The sequence below is a fragment of the Nuphar pumila genome, chromosome 3 (assembly GCF_984573655.1).
Source record: "Nuphar pumila chromosome 3, dmNupPumi1.hap1.1, whole genome shotgun sequence".
Taxonomy (NCBI): Eukaryota; Viridiplantae; Streptophyta; class Magnoliopsida; order Nymphaeales; family Nymphaeaceae; genus Nuphar; species Nuphar pumila.
In genome coordinates this window covers 143,732,492-143,752,288 of record NC_143251.1, presented here as the reverse complement: position 1 = coordinate 143,752,288, position 19,797 = coordinate 143,732,492, and the positions used below count along the sequence as shown (strand labels likewise).

The following is a 19,797-nucleotide window of genomic DNA, read 5'->3' as shown; positions in this document are numbered from 1 at the left end:
TGCCTTATTTATGGTCACTGTCCTGCCAGCGTAAAACTCCGAGTGTTTATCCCTCAACCCCAGGGAGTCGCCAAGCTTCAGCTTACGCAGGGGGTGACACCAATGAGATTTGAATCTAGACTGCTCGTCAAACGGCCTAGACCCCATCCCACTACACCAAACCCCTTGGGTCCTAAGTCCTCCGATTGGGTCTTGCAAGTGGGCTTGGAGTGACATATTATATAACTTGTGATCACGGGGGTGCATTTTCCTCTTTTCAGCAAGTGGCAATTAAAAGGTGGTATCTCACTAATTCACAAGGCAAACTGAGTTATGCCACAACATTTTCATTGGATGCCAAGCTGAGAAAACTTGGTTTTCTAAAGAAAGCAGATTCAATGATCGACCCCAACCAGGTAGTGCCACGTACCTGCTACCCCATCCATTAAGAGAGGGCCCCACACCTCCCCATATTCAAATGGTCCGAACAGGTTTTACGTGTTCGGTTCAATCACGCAACCACCTCTCTTTTCTGAAAACCTGATTTCTAAAAGATCTTGAAAACCTGGTTTAGTGGTTTGGTTGACAACTGTTAACTTGTAGGTAAGCTGATTATAAAAAAATTGCTCATAGAAGACCAAAGGTGTCCCCGTGTGGTTGGTAGGAACTGTCATTGCACGTCTCCTTGTGGTGGGACGTTGCAGGTTCAAACCTCAGTTGTACGTAGGGGTGGCAGTGGACCGGGGGAAAGCGGGGCCCTGCCCCGCCTCGCCCCGTTTGGACCGGGGATGAAGGGTATGAAACGGGGATGGAGGCGGGGATGAAGGTTAAAATCCATCCCCGTCCGGGGGTGATGGATGTGCACTTTTCCCCGCCCCGCCCCGTCCCCGCCCCAACTCCGCCCCGACCACTTTTCCCCGCAATATCCCTGCCCCACCCCGCCCCGCCCCGCCTCATCCCCATTTGAACCGGGGATGGAGGACATGAAACGGGGATAGAGGATAAAATCCATTCCCCGCCCGGGATGGAGAGGATAAAATCTTGAGGCGGGGCGGGGGTGGAGACCTTGTCCCCCGCCCCGCCCCACTGCCATCCCTAGTTGTACGTTGAATAATAATTGGTTGGGGTCTGCCTGACCCCTACCTTTAAAACTAAAATAAATTTTCTCATAGAATGATAATAGACTTAGTTTTGATTGCGTAAAGAAAAAGTGTAGCAGCAAAGGTTTGTTCAAAAAGGTAGGGTTGGGTATCAGCCCATGCCACCTTTTGGAGACCCAGCATGCCTGATAACTGGCCCATCGATGGTCCAGCCGGTGCGGTAAAGATTATGCTGGTTGGTTCGCCGTGTTTTTTTCTTTCTTTCTTTTAAAAGAAATAAGTTTTTTTGGTTTATGTTCCAGTCTAGGTTTCAAGTGAATACTTGACTGGACCGATCAAAAAGGGACTAGTGTGGGTATGATTGAACTGGTTCAAGCTTGGGTTCGGTTCATGATCCCTAAGGCTTCTGCCCCCAAATAGAAGGCATCCCATGTGTGAAAAAATTCAAATATAAATCCGTTTACTGGGAGTGGGGGATGAGGTTGGTGAGAATGAATTTACATTTTATGTGCATGGTTAACATGAAAAGAAGCTCTTTTTTTTTTTACTGTGGGCCCCATAGGAAAATGGAGTAGGCATGTTTGTTTCACCTGCATACCAAAATAAGGGGTTTCATACGTAAACCCTTATTTTCATGTGTAAAATGAGTAAAGCAAACAAAGCCTATTGGGCTAGGTTTTGAAAAAAAACTTTAACCAAGAATACAAAACCAACCAACCTACTAGCACATTACTAAGGGCTCATTTATTTTTATTACCATGTAAAGAAAAATGCCTTTTATCAAAATGCGCATAAATTTCTAAAAAATCTAGTGGGCTCAACCTTCTCATGAAAATGCTTTCATAGGAGTGGAGAGGTATGAAAGGATTTGCACATGAAAATAAAGTAGGTGGCACGACACTTTCCAACCATTATGTTTGTTTCACTCACAATGAGAAAGGAAGGGAAAAAAATGCCAACTAAACAATTTTTCATGAAAATTATATGAAACAAACATGCCCTACGCGTTACTGTTCAACACATCTACTTCTTTCTTCTTATGTTTTCGTTGCCCCGAGGCCCCGAACACTTGGTGCCGGGTAGTGTCTTTTTTAGACATTAGCTATAGGGTTAATATTTGCTACTAATGACGGTATAGAACTAAGCATGGTTTGTTTAGTAAAAATCTTGTTTTGAATCATGTGATTATGACAAATAATTAGGTTTATAAAGAAGTCCAAAATTCAATGGCCTACAATGTGCCAAAATTTAGTAACTCAAAATATCATGCTGAATACATCCATGTGGTTAGATTGAGTCGATGCAACTTGCACCTATGATTTCTTGCTCATTAGTTTTGTACCTTCACCAATATTAACCCTTAGCTATATATATATATATATATATATAATGAGGGTTTTGCCAACATCATAGTGACAAACGTTAAAACAGCAAAATCTCGTTTTTCAAAAACTTGCGAGAATTTAAATTTTTTTCATAAATCTCACATTTTTTGGCAAAATCTTGGCAATAAAAAATAAATTTAAAAATATAAAAATATTTTTATAAGAAAATATTAATAAAAATTATTTAAAAATAAAAATACACATTTTTCACGATAAATAACTGTTTAAAATGTAAATATCAAGTTTAAATCACGCTATTTATGTGTTTTCATAAATCTCGCGATATTTTGAAAATCTTACAAGAAATTGCTGTTTTAAACTTTCAGGCAATTTCTCACGATTTTTTCATAAAATCTCGCGATATTTGTAGGGGAAGTGTAGGGGTCGTTGATAAATCACTATCACTCCCACCAGCATCTTGGTGTTATGATCATCACATGATAACCATACTTAGGCCATGTATCTTGTGACTTCTCCAACCATACATGGAATCCTTCCCTACCATCAAAATGCTATAGAAATGGTAAATCTTTTGCGGTTCATAGCAATGTCGTCAGTATCAGTATCAGCCGGTATCCACATCGTATCGCCAGAAAATCGATACGATACTGACCTGAATAGGTTATTTTTTAATAAATGTAAAAATAGCTTAAAATTTATTTTTTAATATTGTTTTAATAGTTTAAACATGTGTCACATTCCGATTGACACATAATATTTTTTATTTTATTTTTTTACTGAAAACGATACACTTGAGTATTGCCTGATACACCTGAATCGATACATGTTAGATTCCGATACTGTCAACATTGGTTCATAGGCCTCAACAAGCTTATCAAAAGTGTACTACCGCTTGTAGCAGCGTTTGGGTATATCGTACTAACAACCATAGTGACAAATATCACGAGATTTATGAAAATCTCTCGATAATATCGTGAGAAATTGCCTGAAAGTTTAAAATGGCAATTTCTTGCAAGATTTTCAAAATCTTGCGAGATTTATGAAAAAACATAAATACTGCAGTTTAAATGCGATATTTATGTTTTAAATGATTATTTATAGTGAAAAAACCCATGTAAATTTTTTTAAATAATTTTTATTAATATTTTCTTATAAAAATATTTTTATTTTTTTATTAAGGAGATTTTACCAAAAAAAATGCAAGATTTTATGAAAAATTTTCAATTTCTCGCAAGATTTTGCCAAAAAAAAACGTTTGTCACTGTATTAACAACCAAAATATGGTAAAAAAAAACTTATATTTATGAAGTCCATTGGACTAAAAAATGACACATCACCATCATCATGCAGACGTATGAAAGTTGCCCAGAACGGTTAAGAGGCGGCCCTCTCACCTCATCAAACACCCCCTTTTCTTCTTTCTTCCTTAGATTCGATTCCCTTTCACACTGGCCAAAAGCCCACCAACGTTGAACGAGAAGAAAACGGATTCCCACGATATAAGGGTATTTTAGTCATTTCACAAACTTGCAAGCCGACTCGGTTTCACACTTAGAGAGCAAGACGCTTTCACACTGGCCAAAAACCGTGAAATGATCAGGTGCAATATGATTGCACAAATATTTGTGCATTAAGCACCTGATCACCCTCAATCTTAGAGACAGGGCCTGTCAAATGCAGGACCCCGATGGAGTGCTTATTGCACAAAATTTTGTGCAATCATATTGCACCCGATCCGGACTCCCAAAAGCCGACCATCGTATGACTCGCTCGCCCCGAGCCTTATAGCCCTAGTTATGGCTCGGTTCTGGCTAGACAATGGGTTCAATGAGCTTTCCACCTTGGTCTGAATCTCTTAGACTGGGTGCGAGCGAGTAAGCGTCACAGACTAGTTCTCGCTCAGGCCCATCTGGGTCAGTTAGAGATGATGTTTCTACTGGCAAGGTTGGGCGGACCTACCTGTCCGTTGCAGGATTTAGGCTAGCTGATCAGTTGATCGAGCAAGGCAAGGTTCAGTTTGATAACGGAGGTTGGGCTTACTCGGCCAGATCCACAACGAGCATGACTGACCCGATCCTTGCAAAATGACTAGTGTACCCTCGAATCTCAATTCGTCATGAGCAGGAACGCCCTAGTCAAGTAATGGTAACCATAGTGACAAAAAAAAACGGCAAAATATTGGGAGTAAAAAAACTAAAGAGATTTTAAAAATTTTTATTAATCTTGCATTTTTTTGTCAAACTCTCGGCAATAAAAAATAAATTTAAAACTATAAAAATTTAATTTTATAATAAAATATAAATAAAACACATTTAAAAATAAAAAACTTGGGGGGTTTTCACGATAAATATATGCTAAAACTGTAAATATCGTGATATTTGTCACATTTGAAAATCTTGTGAGAAATTACTGTTTTAAACTTTTAGGCAATTTCTCGAGATATTATCGCAAGATTTTTATAAATCTCGCTATATTTGTTATAGAGATGGTAACAAAACAATAGAGGCTATATATAGCCTATATATATATAGGGGTATACCGTAATTTGCTTTAAAAATATAAATTTCACAAAAAACACCTAAAATAATATTTTAGGTACTGTGATATATCACGATAAGTTTTGAATAAAAAACACGATACTTTCCTTTTTTTTTGTTCTTCTTTCCAGATTTTGTGTTCCGAAATGATGTCAGATTAAGAAGAAACCGAATTTTTAAGATATCATTTGGGAGAGTTCATAATTACACAATTTATTGGTTTTTTTCTTTTAATTTATAATTCGAAACTTGAGGGACTCCGTACCTAAAGTCTTTCGTGACTTGCATGGGATTTTTCAAAGTTCACGGACCGATGTGTGACGTGTGTGGATGGACGTCATTGGCAAGTCCCAAAAGGGTAATATTCGGTCAAATAGACGAAAATACCCTTAACCATTTTTTTTCTAAAAGATGCGAATTATTTCTCAAGGACGAAATTGGCCCTTACGATCTTGTTTGGTGGCCAAGGCTAGCCACGGACTTAGAGAAAGAAGGGGTTTCGTCCTTGAACAAGATCCGACCCGAACATCGATTGGTGTAGTTTGGATCAGAATGCTATTACGATCTGGAACGTTCGGTTTAGTCACCCACTTGAATCATCATTATCATGCCTTATTCCAACAACATTTGGTTAGCCACTCTTGTAAACATCTAGAAACTTAAGATCAATGTGGGCTGATACTTATGCGTATAATAAAAAAATCGATAGGATACTGATTTGAATCGGCTATTTTTTAATAAATAAAAAATTATCTTAAAATTATTTTTAATACTATTTTAATAGTTTTAACATGTATAATATTCTGATTGGCACCTCATAAGAGAACATCTTTCAATATTTAGATCGAAATGTGATCCGTTATTTCAAGGTCAGATCTTGAAATGGACCAATCATGAACCTGACCCGATCCATAGAAATTAAGGTCCTTTCTGGGAATGCGTGGTGCAGAAATGGTAGATCGACTCTCGAATGACTTACTCGGGATTCTCGTGTTCAGGGGTAAGATCGTAATTCTGCTCCGGGAAGATCTTTGTGGACCGCGTGAAACAATTGACCGACCCTCCCCGCTCTATGGCGATAGCCTCATGAAAACCTCCACGTGTCCGTCAATCAGCACGTGTCAAATAGCATCCCAGCTGCTCAATACAGAAAGTCGACCGGCTACAGGATGGACACGGGTTCCAATTACAGTCGATAGCCGGTCACCGTACGCGTACAGTACACTCACACCCTCCCCCTCGCTATAAATACCGACTCTATGCTTCTCTGATTCCTTCGCCCTCTTCTCAGTATCTCAGGATCTTCTTCTCCTCCGTTTTTTTTCTCGTCCCAATTTTGCCTTCGATCTCAGAAGGAAATGCCAGAGGAGTTCGTCGTCGAGGAGGAAGGAGGGAATGGAGAGGAGGTGGAGGCGGTGAAGGAGAGGAAGAAGTCGTCTGAGAGACTTAGGAGGATCGACTCTTTGGACGTCGAGTCCGGTAAGATCCCGGGAAGGGACGGCCATGGACGCAAGGTGAGAGGATCTCTCCCCTGGAAGTTCCCGTAAATTAGGGTTAGGATTTCCGTTTCTCGTTCAGATTTGCTTCTTCTGCTTCTTTTCTTGCTGTTTCTGCGTCTAGATGTCAATATCCTGAAATCCGCGTGGTTTTCTTACTATTTCTAGTTTTTGTTATCTTGGAATTACTATCTCATGTGGATTTTTTGGCAGAGTGATGTCGAGATTACTCTCTTGATCGATCTTTCTTTCATACTTTTACAAGGAATGGAAGATCCGATTACGTGATCTTTCTTTTGTAATTTTTTTCCTTTTCTTCTTGTTTTTGAAACGAGAAAGAGAGTCTTTTGATGGAAGCGACGAGATGCAAATCCGAATAGATTTTTTTCTTGAAATTGCGTAAAGATTCTACTTTTTGTATTTTGATTTTGTTCCTTTATCCAAAAAAATTGGCTTTTTCGTTGCTAGATTTCGCTTTAGTGCATTGTGAATTGAATTCGGCACCGGAATTTCAAATTTTCGCGCCAATCTAGTTGTTTTCGCTTTCATTAGTTACGTTGATCGTATTTTCTAAATCTTGTGGTCTCTCTGACGAGAATTACGATTTTAAAATAGAAGATTAGTATTTTCTGTTTCTCTCATAAATTTTTAATCTTTGTAGAACGGAAAACAACAAAAACAAAATTAAAAAAGTTTTGAAAAGCAGGAGGCTCTAAATTAGGAAAAGGGAGAAGAAAAGGGAAGGAAGTTAGGAGAGCGGTGCTTTCTGGTGATGGCGATGACTAGTCGTCATGTCAAGACGTCGTTGGCGTTCTCGTCTGAGTGGCCTTCAATTCGTAACCTCCTTTTGTCAGTAGGTGATTCCTCAGCGAGCCAAGTAAAACCTGTTCTTGTTCTGAAGAAAAATAAGCGCTTTTCTTTCATTAATATAGGTATGAATCAGTTCCTTTTTTTAGATCGGAGCGGGTAGCGTAGTTGGAACAGGCAGACGGGCAGCAGGGCAGACGGGGTTCGATTCCCACGGGCGGTATTTCTTTGCGTAAACCGAAGCCGGTGGCTCCCTGGGGTCAAGGGGTGCGCTCGGTTTACAGTTACACCCCTCTGGGGGTGGTTGCGTAATCGAACCTATCGAGTGTATCGTACGGTCTTGTGGATACTGTGTTACTTTATTTTCTCTTGAGAATTCTCGTGGACTACGCTGCTAGGTTCCTGGACCTCCCGAACCGGTGGGGCCTCCTCGATACGCCAAACCAACTCTAACTCGGAGTTTTGTGTGCGATAGAAACCAAGTTGATTCGTATCGGCTGTCAGTTTCATTGAATATTTTCCCGAGTCTTAGATTTTCTTTCGAAAAGAATCACAAAGGGAGAATTTTAGGAAAGTGGCTAACCTTTCATATTCTGAGCTTTGGCTTTCTATTGTCTAGCCGGCATGTCGCAACTCTAAGACGATTTCCATCCTATGCCACCGATCTGTCTCAGACGACTCGGAAATCCTTCACCTTGTATATTTTTTTTGGCAAGAAAAAATTCTCATGGAAAATGGACGATTGGAAGAAAAGACGAAGCTAGAGTAATCAAATGTTTGCTTCACAAGTGGTGAAAGCATAATAAAGTTATTGTTGGTAGTTGTGCCTCCGACACGATTCATCCTTCTTGTTAAAACCTAAAGTGATTTATATATTTACGTGTAACTAGTTTTCGCAGAGTTTTTTTTTCCTTTCTTTGCGTTGCATTTTTTTTGGATGCCATCAAACGATGGCAAAATCGCTTCGTATGAAAAGAGGAAGCCTTTGAAGCTAGTTGTTTGTTTTACGATGAATTCTTTTTAGCGATTAGTTAATCAACTAAACTACATCTTCATCTTTTCAGGATCTGGGTTGGGACACGATCCTTAAGTTGGCGTTCCAGAGCATGGGGGTGGTGTACGGTGACATCGGTACGTCCCCCCTCTACGTGTACTCGAGCACGTTCACTAACGGCATCAAGAACAACGATGACATACTGGGCGTCCTCTCGCTCATCATCTACACCATCACTCTGATCACCTTGATCAAGTACGTCTTCATCGTCCTATGGGCCAACGACAATGGCGATGGTATCATCTCAACCCTCCTTCTCTCACATGCATCATTTTCAAATCAAAACAATTTTCAGTCTTCTATTAGCCCATGAGGGGGCGGTTGATTGCACGGAAAGCAGCATCCGCGGATTGCTGTTGTTTGCACATCATGTGCCCGATGTAAACGGTATACATGAGGGATGCCTGAAACACAACATCCATGGGCCTGTGGTGTTCCACCCTTTTCATGGGGCAGTGCCGTTCGAGACATATAAGACAAAAACTAAATAAATAAGAAAAAAAATCACCCGAAACAAAAACTCAGCTTTTTTGGAAACACCTAGTCAAAAGCCGACTAGTCGAGGATTAAGCGAAACTAATCAGTATCTTAATTAAAATATAAATGAGTATACAAAATATACATAAAAATATGTTTAATTCTTTTACTATGTTTTCATTACACAAGTATAAAATTATACCTGCTTTCTCAAAATATATTAATATATATATATATACATATATACTAACATATTCAATATTATCAACAAAATAAGCTTTGAGCCTTTCACAGGAGCACAATACCACATATGTATAAATAATATATATACATCAGAAACAAAGTAACATACCTGCATAAAAAAACATAAACAATTTAAATTAATTATGCATGCTTTCAATGTTTAAAAGAAAACATCTCAAAAACAAAGTAACACATATATATAAAATAACTAAACATGTTTTCATCATTTTACATAGCAAATCACACACACACACACACACATTATATATATATATAAGCATATTTTCATATAATTATATATATATATATATATAAATAATAAAATATATAAGAATAATAAATTAATAAAATGCCCTCTTACCTAAACAGAGAGGATTACTCGCCGACAAAATTGGTATTTTAAGAATGGTAAAGCCTAAGAATTTTAATTAAGCCTAGTCGGACTAGTCAGAGCTTTTGACTTCGTTGGTCTAAACAGAACTGTTCTGCCCAATCAAACTTCACGATGCAGAATAAGAAAAAGGATGTATTCGGGAGTGAGTTTGAAAAGTAAACCCTGGATATTTTGTTGCCACAACCAAATTCTGTTACGTTTTCCCGTTAAAAAGTCTCATCAGCACCTAAGTCAAAATTAAAAAAATACCCCTGATTTTTGTACAACGACAAATGGGAAGTGCAATCCAATATCGCAAAGAAAAAAAGTGCCGTCCCATCTTTTTGCATGAAACGTGTTGCTGGGCTCCACAAAACGAGACAATGAATGGTCAATAATTTACGGCCTGCACTCTAAGTGGACACATGTTGAGCATCCGAGTCGACACTTTTTTTTTTGGTATTACATTGCAATCATTTTATGATTTGTAGGTAGTATGGTTGGGGAGAACTTTCCCACGAAAATCTCCATCAATGGTCCATGGTTTTCTCGTTGGATTCCTCACGAGTCCTGACCCCACATACCATCTTCGTTGTCTTCCTTGACTTGGGGCATTTGAACCTTTGAAGATTTCGGATGGCTGACGTTTTTCCTCTTATCTTCGTTTGTTTGTAGGCGGCACGTTTGCTCTGTATTCTCTGATATGCCGTTACGCGAAGGTGGGGTTCATCCCCACGGAGCAAGCCGAGGACAGGGACGTCTCCCACTTCCGCCTCGAGTTGCCAGGCAGGCGGTTGAAGAGGGCTTCGAAGCTGAGGTCGAGGCTGGAGGGGAGCCAATTCGCCAAGTATGCCCTGCTCCTCATGACCATGCTCGGCACCTCCATGGTCATTGGGGACGGGGTCCTCACTCCATGCATTTCAGGTAACCTGTCACCTTTCCAAGTATGCCCTGCTCCTCATAACTTAGTATTTTCTCAAAAGTATTTTTTAAAATTAAATTTTCGGGTTGTAGTACTGAGAGGGTGTTGCGTGTGCACCCCGGGAACATGCACTGTAGCTACAGTGCATGTTCCGAGGTCTCTGAGCACCGCGTGGTGCTCAGTGGGGGTGTATGGGGAGCCGTACACTACCGCACACTAGCCTGCAGGATGTACGGCTCCCGCTACTACACCCCCGAGCGCCATGCGGCGCTCAGTGGGGAGGGGGAACATATAACCTGCCCCGGTCACAACCTGCCCGCTGTAGTACTCGTTTCTCTCAAAAGAGTAAGCTTTTTAATGATTTTTAAAGTGAAAATTCTTTTTAGGACCAAATTTTTGCCTCTAATTCCAAAAATGATCTCACTTTTCTGCAGTTTCAGTTGAGCCATACTTTCCTGAAAACAGCCTAACAGGGACCTCAGTTGAACATGTCATTTTTTATTCCTTTTTGGTTTCCTGTATTCTCCTTTCAAACTTTAAAAATACTTATTCATCCTCATCAAAAAAAGTTAAATAGTTGGTTGAACTCTTAATATTGTAGGCCATTTTGTCATTTGACTTATGATTTAACCCGAGTTAAAGAACAATAATAAATGTTGGCCGTTGGGCGGTTTCTAGGAAAACCGTAGCCTATATCTAAAATTTCAAAAATGTGCGGCTCATTTTTTAAACTGAGGACAAAAGGTTGGACCCTAAACAGAATTTTCCCATTTTTAAAAAGAACCTAATTTTTGTTTTCTGTTTCTCTAGTATTATTGAGAAAAGCGTACTTTAAATAGACTTGCCGCTGACTGCTGTGCAGACTATTGGCACAACCATCAAGGAGATCTGTTTTTTTCTTTGATTTTTTTTTGGCAAATGTGCCTCAATGGGCTATGGAGTACGGACGCATGGTCTGGTTCAGTGTTTGGTAATTGGTGTACGATAAAAATAAAGAAAGTAATACCTTGACCCGTAGTTAACCCAAACATCACGGCTCTATCATTTTCTTCACTCTGTTGGACGATTAAGAACTCACGAAGAAATACAGGTATTTCCAGGAAAGAACCTGGTCGCGCGAGGAAGAGCTGTTGGGGGTCAAGAAATCATGGCTCGAGTTCCGAGTGAAAGAGTTCACTCCATTGGATCATTGGACTCTGGTTTGGAACTTTGGAAGATTTGAACCAACTTGAGAACTCTCTCTCTCTCTCTCTCTCGAGCTAGTTGAGGAGCCATGGAGCTACTGTTATATGGCTCGATCCCACCCAAAATTGCTTTGATTATGCCAGGCCACCTGCAATTCTTTTAAGTTTTAACGCTTTGATTTTCCCAAAAACTGTTTGCCCATAGGTACCTGCAGTGTCATGGTGATAGTTGGTCTGCTGTTTTTGAATTGTCATATTTGGTGTTAATACAACTAGATTAATTGCTAATTTTTATTGAGTCTTTCTCTGATCATTTTTCCGTTTGAATAATCCGTTGCAGTGCTGTCTGCTGTGGGGGGAATCCAGCGAGCGGCCAGCTCCTTAACTCAAGGTAATTGGCTTAATTACAAAGCTTTGTGAAACTGAAAAGTGTCAGGGTTCCATTCTTTCATGTGTTTTACCATGCTCGGTCGCACTTTTTTAGTAGTTCAGAATCTATATAAAAAAGAAACACAAGTTTTTCAGAGATCACAGAATAGGGGTATCATTTTGTGGAATCTTTGAATCATTCTATTTGTCTAACGGATTTTGCTGAATCTCTCTAGTACCTTTGTGGGGAATAAGACCGCAGGGGAGATAAACACCTGGGGATCCTAACATTTTCATAGTTGATAATGCTTTCATTGTTTTATTATTTCTTAAATTAGTTTTCGTTGAAGAAACCAACCTGGCTGATGCCATAAGCAACTGATTGCTCAACAATTGGGTGATAATTTAATTGTTTACGCAGACAAGATAGCGTGGATATCGGCAGTGATTTTGGTAATCCTCTTCCTAATACAGAGGTTTGGAACGGATCGGGTGGGATACAGCTTTGCCCCCATTATCCTTGTGTGGTTCCTCTTCAACGCATTGATCGGCATATATAATTTCGCCAAGTTTGATCCCATGGTAATCAAGGCGTTCAACCCTACATACATCGTCGATTACTTCAGGAGGAACAAGAAGGACGCATGGATCTCCCTCGGCGGGGTGGTCCTCTGTATAACGGGTATGAGGTTCTTTCCCTCAATTTTTTTTCTGCAAATATTTTTGCCATCTTCAAGCTTGCGATTAACGGTCTAGTATCCCATCAAAAATTTTTCTAAATTAAAAACGGTCAGTTGAATTATTGTGAATTGCACTTTTTGATTTTAGAGCATGAACAAAGTTGGTGGTGTCGATCAGGTACACATTCTGTCGGTGCCATTCTTTTGACACGTGAAACAAAGAAAATGGCTTGCCAATCTTTGTGTAGCAGGCATGTAATATAAAATAACTAGCACTCCCTTGTTCTGGTTTCTTGAATAAGCGGGTGCTTGATTGCGCGGACAGCAGCTTCCATGTGTCACTGTTGTCCACGTGCTCGACACAAACAACGGACACACGAGACACTTGAAACACAGTGTGCCACGTGTTCAGCGGGGGTGCCATTAGGTGTCCTGGGTGTTCCACTCGGAACACCTGAGATAAAAACCGAAAAAATTAAAAATAAAACACCTGGGACAAAAACTCGGCTTGTCCAAAATACATTTGTGCTCGGCCAACAGTGCCCAGACAGAACTGTTCTACACAATCCTATCCGCACAATCAAACACCCTTGTAGAGGTGCTTGCACGAGGGAAGATCAAGATACCATGGACATTGGTGGTGATGATGATTGCATTTTACAGGAACGGAGGCCATGTTTGCCGATCTTGGGCACTTTACAGTCCGCTCAATACAGATAAGCATGTGTTCCATTGTCTACCCCGCGTTAATCTGTGCCTACACTGGCCAAGCATCCTACCTGCGGGAGCACCCAAATGATGTAGCCAACACCTTCTACAAAGCAATTCCAGGTAACAAACTATGGGGTGTTCTTATAATATTTTTCATAGCTGTTGTATGGATCTCTGACCCTGCAGATGTGTTCTTGGTTCAGGCCCTGTGTACTGGCCAATGTTTGTGGTGGCCGTGGCGTCAGCCATCATTGCCAGCCAAGCCATGATCTCAGGCACCTTCTCCATTATTCAGCAGTCTGTTTCTCTTGGTTGCTTCCCACGTGTGAAGATCGTTCACACGTCTACCAAGTATGAAGGGCAGGTCTACATTCCTGAGATCAACTACCTACTCATGGTTGCGTGTGTTGCTGTCACCTTGGCCTTCAAGACCACCACCAAGATCGGAAACGCTTATGGTATACTCTCTCTCCCATATGTGTGTGTGTTTTAGGCCTCTTTTTCGTTAGGTCTCGTTAGGCCCCTTAAAAATTATAGTTTTAAGTATTTTTTCTCATGTCTAACGCAGTGTATATATATATATATATATATATATATATATATATATATATATATATATATATATATATATATATATATATATATAGTTGCCTACCACTTTTTTAGCTCACAGTCAGTTTACCACGAGTAAATGGATGTTTTGGAGTTGTTTTTCGCAAATCTCACCCTGCAGATGTGTTATGCATGGTTGATTTACTTGAAAATGATACTTTTGGATAATGTTTTTTAATAAAAAAATAATTTTTTAAACATTGAATTTATATATAAAGAGAAAATTGAACATATTAGAACCCATTTCTCGTTCTGCTCCTTTCTGTCCTATAGGTTTTAAATGTTTTATAATAGATGTTAACTGTTAGATGTGTTTAGCTTGATCGATTTAGTGAGAATTGACTCTTGGATCATGTTTTTTGGATTAAAGATATGTTTTTATGAGCCAGAAAAAATTGGTACCTTCATAGCCATTGATTTTGGATCACCCCAAAAACCTGTATACAGGTCAGATTATGAGGATCAAAAAGCTGGTTTCCACTAAACAAAATCTATAGATCACATCTACTGCGTTAGACATGAGAAAAAATACTTAAAACTATAATTTTTTAAGGGGCCTAACGAGACCTAACAAAAAGAGGCCTAAAAAACACATTATATAATGATTGGGTGCTCCCGGTGCACCTACTCCCTAATTACAACCGTCTTTCGATTATTATTTAAAAACCAAGTGTTTAATTAGAGAAAGGGTGACCATTTCAAAAGCTAAAAATAAATGTCTCTTCATTATTATGGGTAACTCTCTCTCTCTCTCTTTCTTAGGTGGGGGGGGGGGGGGGGGGTCTCCACTTGAGGGGTCGCTGGACAGGGGATGCCGGTGGCGGGCGGGAAATATAGCAGAGAGAGAGAGAGGATAGGCGGCTGGCTGGGGCCTGACGGGAGGCGGGTTGGGTTTGGGGGGGGGGGGGGGGCGACGGAAGGCAGACCGGGGGGCGACGGGTGGTGGGTCGGGGAAACGGGGCGTAGACGAAATAGAAAAGAGAAAGAAAGGGAAAAATTAAGGATTTACGAAAAAATTAGCGACGGATTCGCGACGGCCAAATTTTGTTCCTACGTCGTCGCTAATGGGCGGCGACTTAGCGACGAAATAGTTTGGTTGTTGATCCGTCACTAAGTTGCAATGAATATGACGACGGAATAAAATTCATCGCTAATCTGTCATTACTTTGCGATGGATTATCGACAAAATACTTTTTGTCGCTAAAATTGCAAATAACTGATATTTTAGCGGCGAATATCTTTCTCTCGCTAATCCATCGGCACTTTGCGACGGATTTTTTCCGTTACAAATGGTCATCGCTAATTAGGGTTTTTCTTGTAGTGAAAAGAAAATAGTGAGGGAGCTCATTTTCGTGGGAGAGCCCCCACCAATCGCCAGCTACTCGTCCTGGTGGTCGATGACCTTGCTATTAAGTCCTCCCACTCCCTCTTCTTCAACTCCTTCCAATCGAGATTGGAGAAGGTTAAACCTCAATGTTAGGGTCGCCGACAACCCGAAGCTCGTGTTGCAGCGGCACTGGCAGTACCTCTACGAACGGCTCTGTGATTGAGTTACCTTATATTTACTATTTTTTGCTCTTAACTTGTCGGTTAGGCACAATTATGATGCAAATGTACATTTTATTATTTTTCATTGTCATAGTTCACTTTTTATAAAAAAATTATATTTTAAATAATTTGGTATGAAGCATGCGCTTTTTACACTTTGAAGCGTATGCCTAGCTTTAAGGAGGCCCAACGCTTCGCTTGCTTTTTAGCTTTAAACAACACTGCCATGACCACCGTGCCTTAGGTGCCCCACCTCTAAAAGCTATGGCTTCACCCGTGCGCCAGTGGAGTTTCGTATGATGCCTTCATCTCAGCACCCCCACCATCACCCCGCTGGCCCCGTGGCGGCAGTTCACACTATTGAGTTACCCTTTGTATTTATATTTTATTTTTTGGCAAGTGGACTAACATGAATTTCTTTCTAACACAGGCATTGCTGTGGTGTTCGTGATGGTGCTCACTTCCTCGTTACTTGTACTGATAATGATAATGATATGGAAGACACATATGGCGTTGGTGATCACCTACATCACAGTGATTATTTCTATTGAGCTGTTCTACTTGAGCTCGGTTCTCTACAAGTTCGACCAAGGTGGTTACCTCCCCCTAGCCTTTGCCGTCATACTGATGCTCATCATGTACATATGGAATTATGTACACCGTTTAAAATACTTATACGAGCTAGAAAACAAAGTGGCACCTGAGAAGATCCGCGAGGTCTCTGCTGATCCAAACATCCGGCGACTTCCTGGGTTAGGCCTGTTCTACTCCGAGCTCGTTCAAGGCATCCCTCCCATCTTCACCCACTATGTGTCCAATGTCCCTGCATTACACTCGGTCCTCGTCTTTGTATCAATAAAATCCCTTCCTATAAGCAAGGTATCAGCAGAAGAACGCTTCCTTTTCCGGCGGATAGAACCGCGAGAGCTTGCCGTCTTCCGTTGTGTTGTGAGGTATGGCTATACTGACCTGAGAAGCGAGCATGATTCATTCGAGAGGATGTTGGTAGAGAATTTGAAAAAGTTCATAAGGGATGAAGCAACATTTGCTGCAAAAGCCAACGGTGCAGGAGGTTCAGTGGAGAGCAGAAACGGGTTCAGCCATGCAGAAGGGGTGGATGAAGAGATGGTCGGGAAGGAGTTGCTTCTGGTTGACAAGGAATGGAGTAATGGAGTGGTGTACCTGTTGGGAGAGAGCGAGGTGGTTGCTGCCAAGGGCTCTTGGTTGGGAAAGAGGGTGGTTATCGACTATGCTTACAACTTCCTAAGAAAGAACTTGAGGCAGGGTGGTGAGGTTTTGGCTGTGCCCCATCGACGTCTTTTGAAGGTGGGGATGACATACGAGTTATAGTTTTACATAGAAATTGTGCCACCAAAAGATGTGAAGCCTGATGATAAAAATGGCGAAAAGGAAATGCTCTACATTTGTCCTTTCTGATACGTATTTCTTTTGTACTCTTGTAGAAAATATGGAGTATAGTGGTAAGATATTGATACAACAACAGGTCCACATTAAGTTTGCATCTTGTACCTTTAGCAATTTTTGGTATCGTTATTAAGCTAAATATGAGAGGGTTTTGTCATATCCTTTGACATATGTTGTTCAGAAGTTATTGTCTATGGGCTGAGAAGATTTGGATTTTGTGGGATGAAAATTGAGGGATATTATCTTGTCTGCAAGTGTAAGGAGACTCATGCAAAAAATGATTCTTGGTGAAAGTGCCTCACCGAAGGTTGCTGGTAGTTGGAAACAAATGCACGTTTATTTGAATGTGGAAGAGGGAGTACTCATCTCATTTACATCCATCACAACCCCTTTTTGTTTTTTGGAGGAAGAAAGTGAGCTGCATCCGTCCACAACTTGATTTCAAATTAGGTACAGAACGTGGTTAAATGGCTGAGGTTGAATCCATTGGATTGGAGTATAGAGTTGGCTATTTTAGTCGAGCTTTTCTTCTCTTTCCTTACCTACGTTATAATTCATTATGTAGTACGGTGGTTGAGAGGTTGATGCAAAGCTTCAGAAATATCATTCCTTAAACCTACAAATTTGGCACCCACAATAAACTGTAAACTAAATTATTTAACAAATAACCAAATCATCTATAAATAATTAAAACTTCTATGATCTAAGAAAGCAAGAAACAGAAACATCTAAAAATTATTCCATGACTCGATGCCAAATCTCATAGACTACTGATCTATTTATAGATGAAGGATTCTAATGCTATTAGACTTTTTCTTTAACGAAGGCAAATCCTATTAAAAGGATAGAGTAAGAGTAAAGATCAGGAGGCCAACAAACACCTGAAAATCTTGGAACACAAATTAGTGTCACGGAAACATCTATAAAAAACAATACTAGTACATTCAAACTTCCTATTTTCATAAGCATCCAATTAAAAAAACATTTTAATTATAATTAACTTTTAACTTTAAATATAGATCAATTATATAGACTCAATATCCATTACAATATAGAGACCTAAATAAAAAAACTCCACACTACAAAAATGGATCCAGTTGGATCCCTTGACCAGGATGGCATTATGCTTCCAATGTGCATCATTCTCCCAAGGTTAGAGAAGGAAACCTTCAAGGATGATCTATCACTTGCGTTTCTTTCAATTCCTTTCTACCTTGTGTGTTATGGACCCACAAATATAACACCTGATTACTGTAGTGCACCAAAAGCTAAGGATGCTGCACACGGTCTACTCCAGAAAGTGTAAAAAAGCCCATAATATGCTTTCTAAACCAACCATAGTCATTAAAAATGCCTCTATGTTGATCTGTATCAAGCAGATCAATTGTGCTTTTTCATTACCCTCCTTGATTAATATATTAATTCTCTCGTTTCAAATAAAAACTCAGGTAGTATTTGAATGCATTCACAAATAGGTGCTTATTATAAATCAATCTAATTGTTCAAGGGAAGCTACTCTTATGGTATAAACTACTCATATGACATTAATTCTTGCCACAAGTGATACAATTAAAGAATATCCTCCTTCACGTGGAAAACATGTTAGAAGTTCACTTCAAGGTAAAGTATAAAGCACCAGCTCTTTGATTGTTCTTCATTTTTAATATTTACAACTCCACATGACTGTGCTAGTCACAAATGTTGATGCAAATGGATTACACTTGGACTTGTGTACAGTTGAGACCAACCTTGCTAAGCCCTATTAAGGCAGTATTTTCCATACCCATTGCTGATAGATTATTTAATTTCTAATTTTCTCAATCACAAGCCATCAAATTGCACTATATATTGGAAAAGGTCTTCATGGTGCTTGATGACACTTTTGTAGTTGTCAGATAATTGAATAGGTTTCCAGACACTCCATTTTCTCCTTTAAGATCATCACTGTTTTCCCCAATTATCATGCATGCAAACATTCATTGTTCTTTTTAATTTATTTATTTTAAGACATTAGTTATGGGTTAAAAAATAAACACAAGTTTCGACCAAATAGGAAGGTTCTTCGATTTGTTGAATACCTTCATAAAGGATGTGTTTGCATCACATCACATCAGATCAAATTCATAAATTTCAGCATATATACAGTATTGTCAAGTAAATAAAAATAAGAAATAGAAAATACAAAAAGGTAGTTTTCTTTTTTATTACTTCAAATTTTCATTACTTGCATTAGACAAACCACTTGAAAATAATGGTTTAGGTTCTCAAGCTTAGTTTCGTCTAAATATTGGTCCAACATAAAACTATTCTTTAAAAAGAAACAGCAAAAAAATGAATTGAATCTAACAAATCTATGACTACAGACTTCTATAGGCTTTTAGTTTCAAAGACATTGAGTGAGAAGGTAGATCAGATAAAACTAGTTAGCAAAACTCGAATTAAACACACTTATATAAAACTTTATAAACTAAACAATATCTATAGTCCCTATGCTCAAATTGGGTTTTAAGGAAAAATCATATATGATCCCCTTTTTTCCACTTCATTTTATAAAGTTGAAACAGAACTAAGCCAGTATATGTCCTTTCAGAATTTTTAAAAAATGGTCATATCCATGTATCTTATTCGTATATATCTGACATAGTGTTTTATTTATCTTTTTATGAACTTTTGCCATTCAATGTAGTTTTTTATTTAGTGTGTTGAAGAGAAACCATTACTATGGTTTGAACATCCAGTTAGATGCCAAGAGGTGTCACATTGACAGTGGACCTGAGTCGCCATTGCCAAACTAGTTTTTATTGCATATGGAAATTAAACCTGCTCTACTAGAGAAACTAAGGGTTCTTCCAAGGCTGTAAGACTAGAAAGCGAAAGCTAGAAACGATGTATCTTAAAATGTATAGGAAGCAAAAAAATGAGGAATTAAAAAAT

The 19,797-nt window shown here is 39.4% G+C and overlaps 1 protein-coding gene across 2 annotated transcripts; it reads left to right on the top strand.

Moving 5' to 3' along the window:
• Positions 1-6,242: 6,242 nt before the first annotated feature.
• LOC149844224 (potassium transporter 5-like) lies at positions 6,243-16,939 on the top strand. Of its 2 annotated transcripts, XM_090000424.1 has the most exons (9): positions 6,337-6,476; positions 7,120-7,390; positions 8,330-8,555; positions 10,088-10,336; positions 11,859-11,909; positions 12,309-12,569; positions 13,231-13,398; positions 13,482-13,736; positions 15,869-16,939. In XM_090000424.1, exons 3-9 carry the CDS (start codon positions 8,372-8,374, stop codon positions 16,786-16,788), a joined length of 2,088 nt encoding a protein of 695 aa, XP_089856550.1. In that variant the 5' UTR covers positions 6,337-6,476; positions 7,120-7,390; positions 8,330-8,371; the 3' UTR covers positions 16,789-16,939. The 2 variants fall into 2 exon arrangements, with proteins under 2 accessions (XP_089856549.1, XP_089856550.1); XM_090000423.1 differs by lacking the exon at positions 7,120-7,390 and having other exon boundaries at positions 6,243-6,476.
• Positions 16,940-19,797: the final 2,858 nt, after the last annotated feature.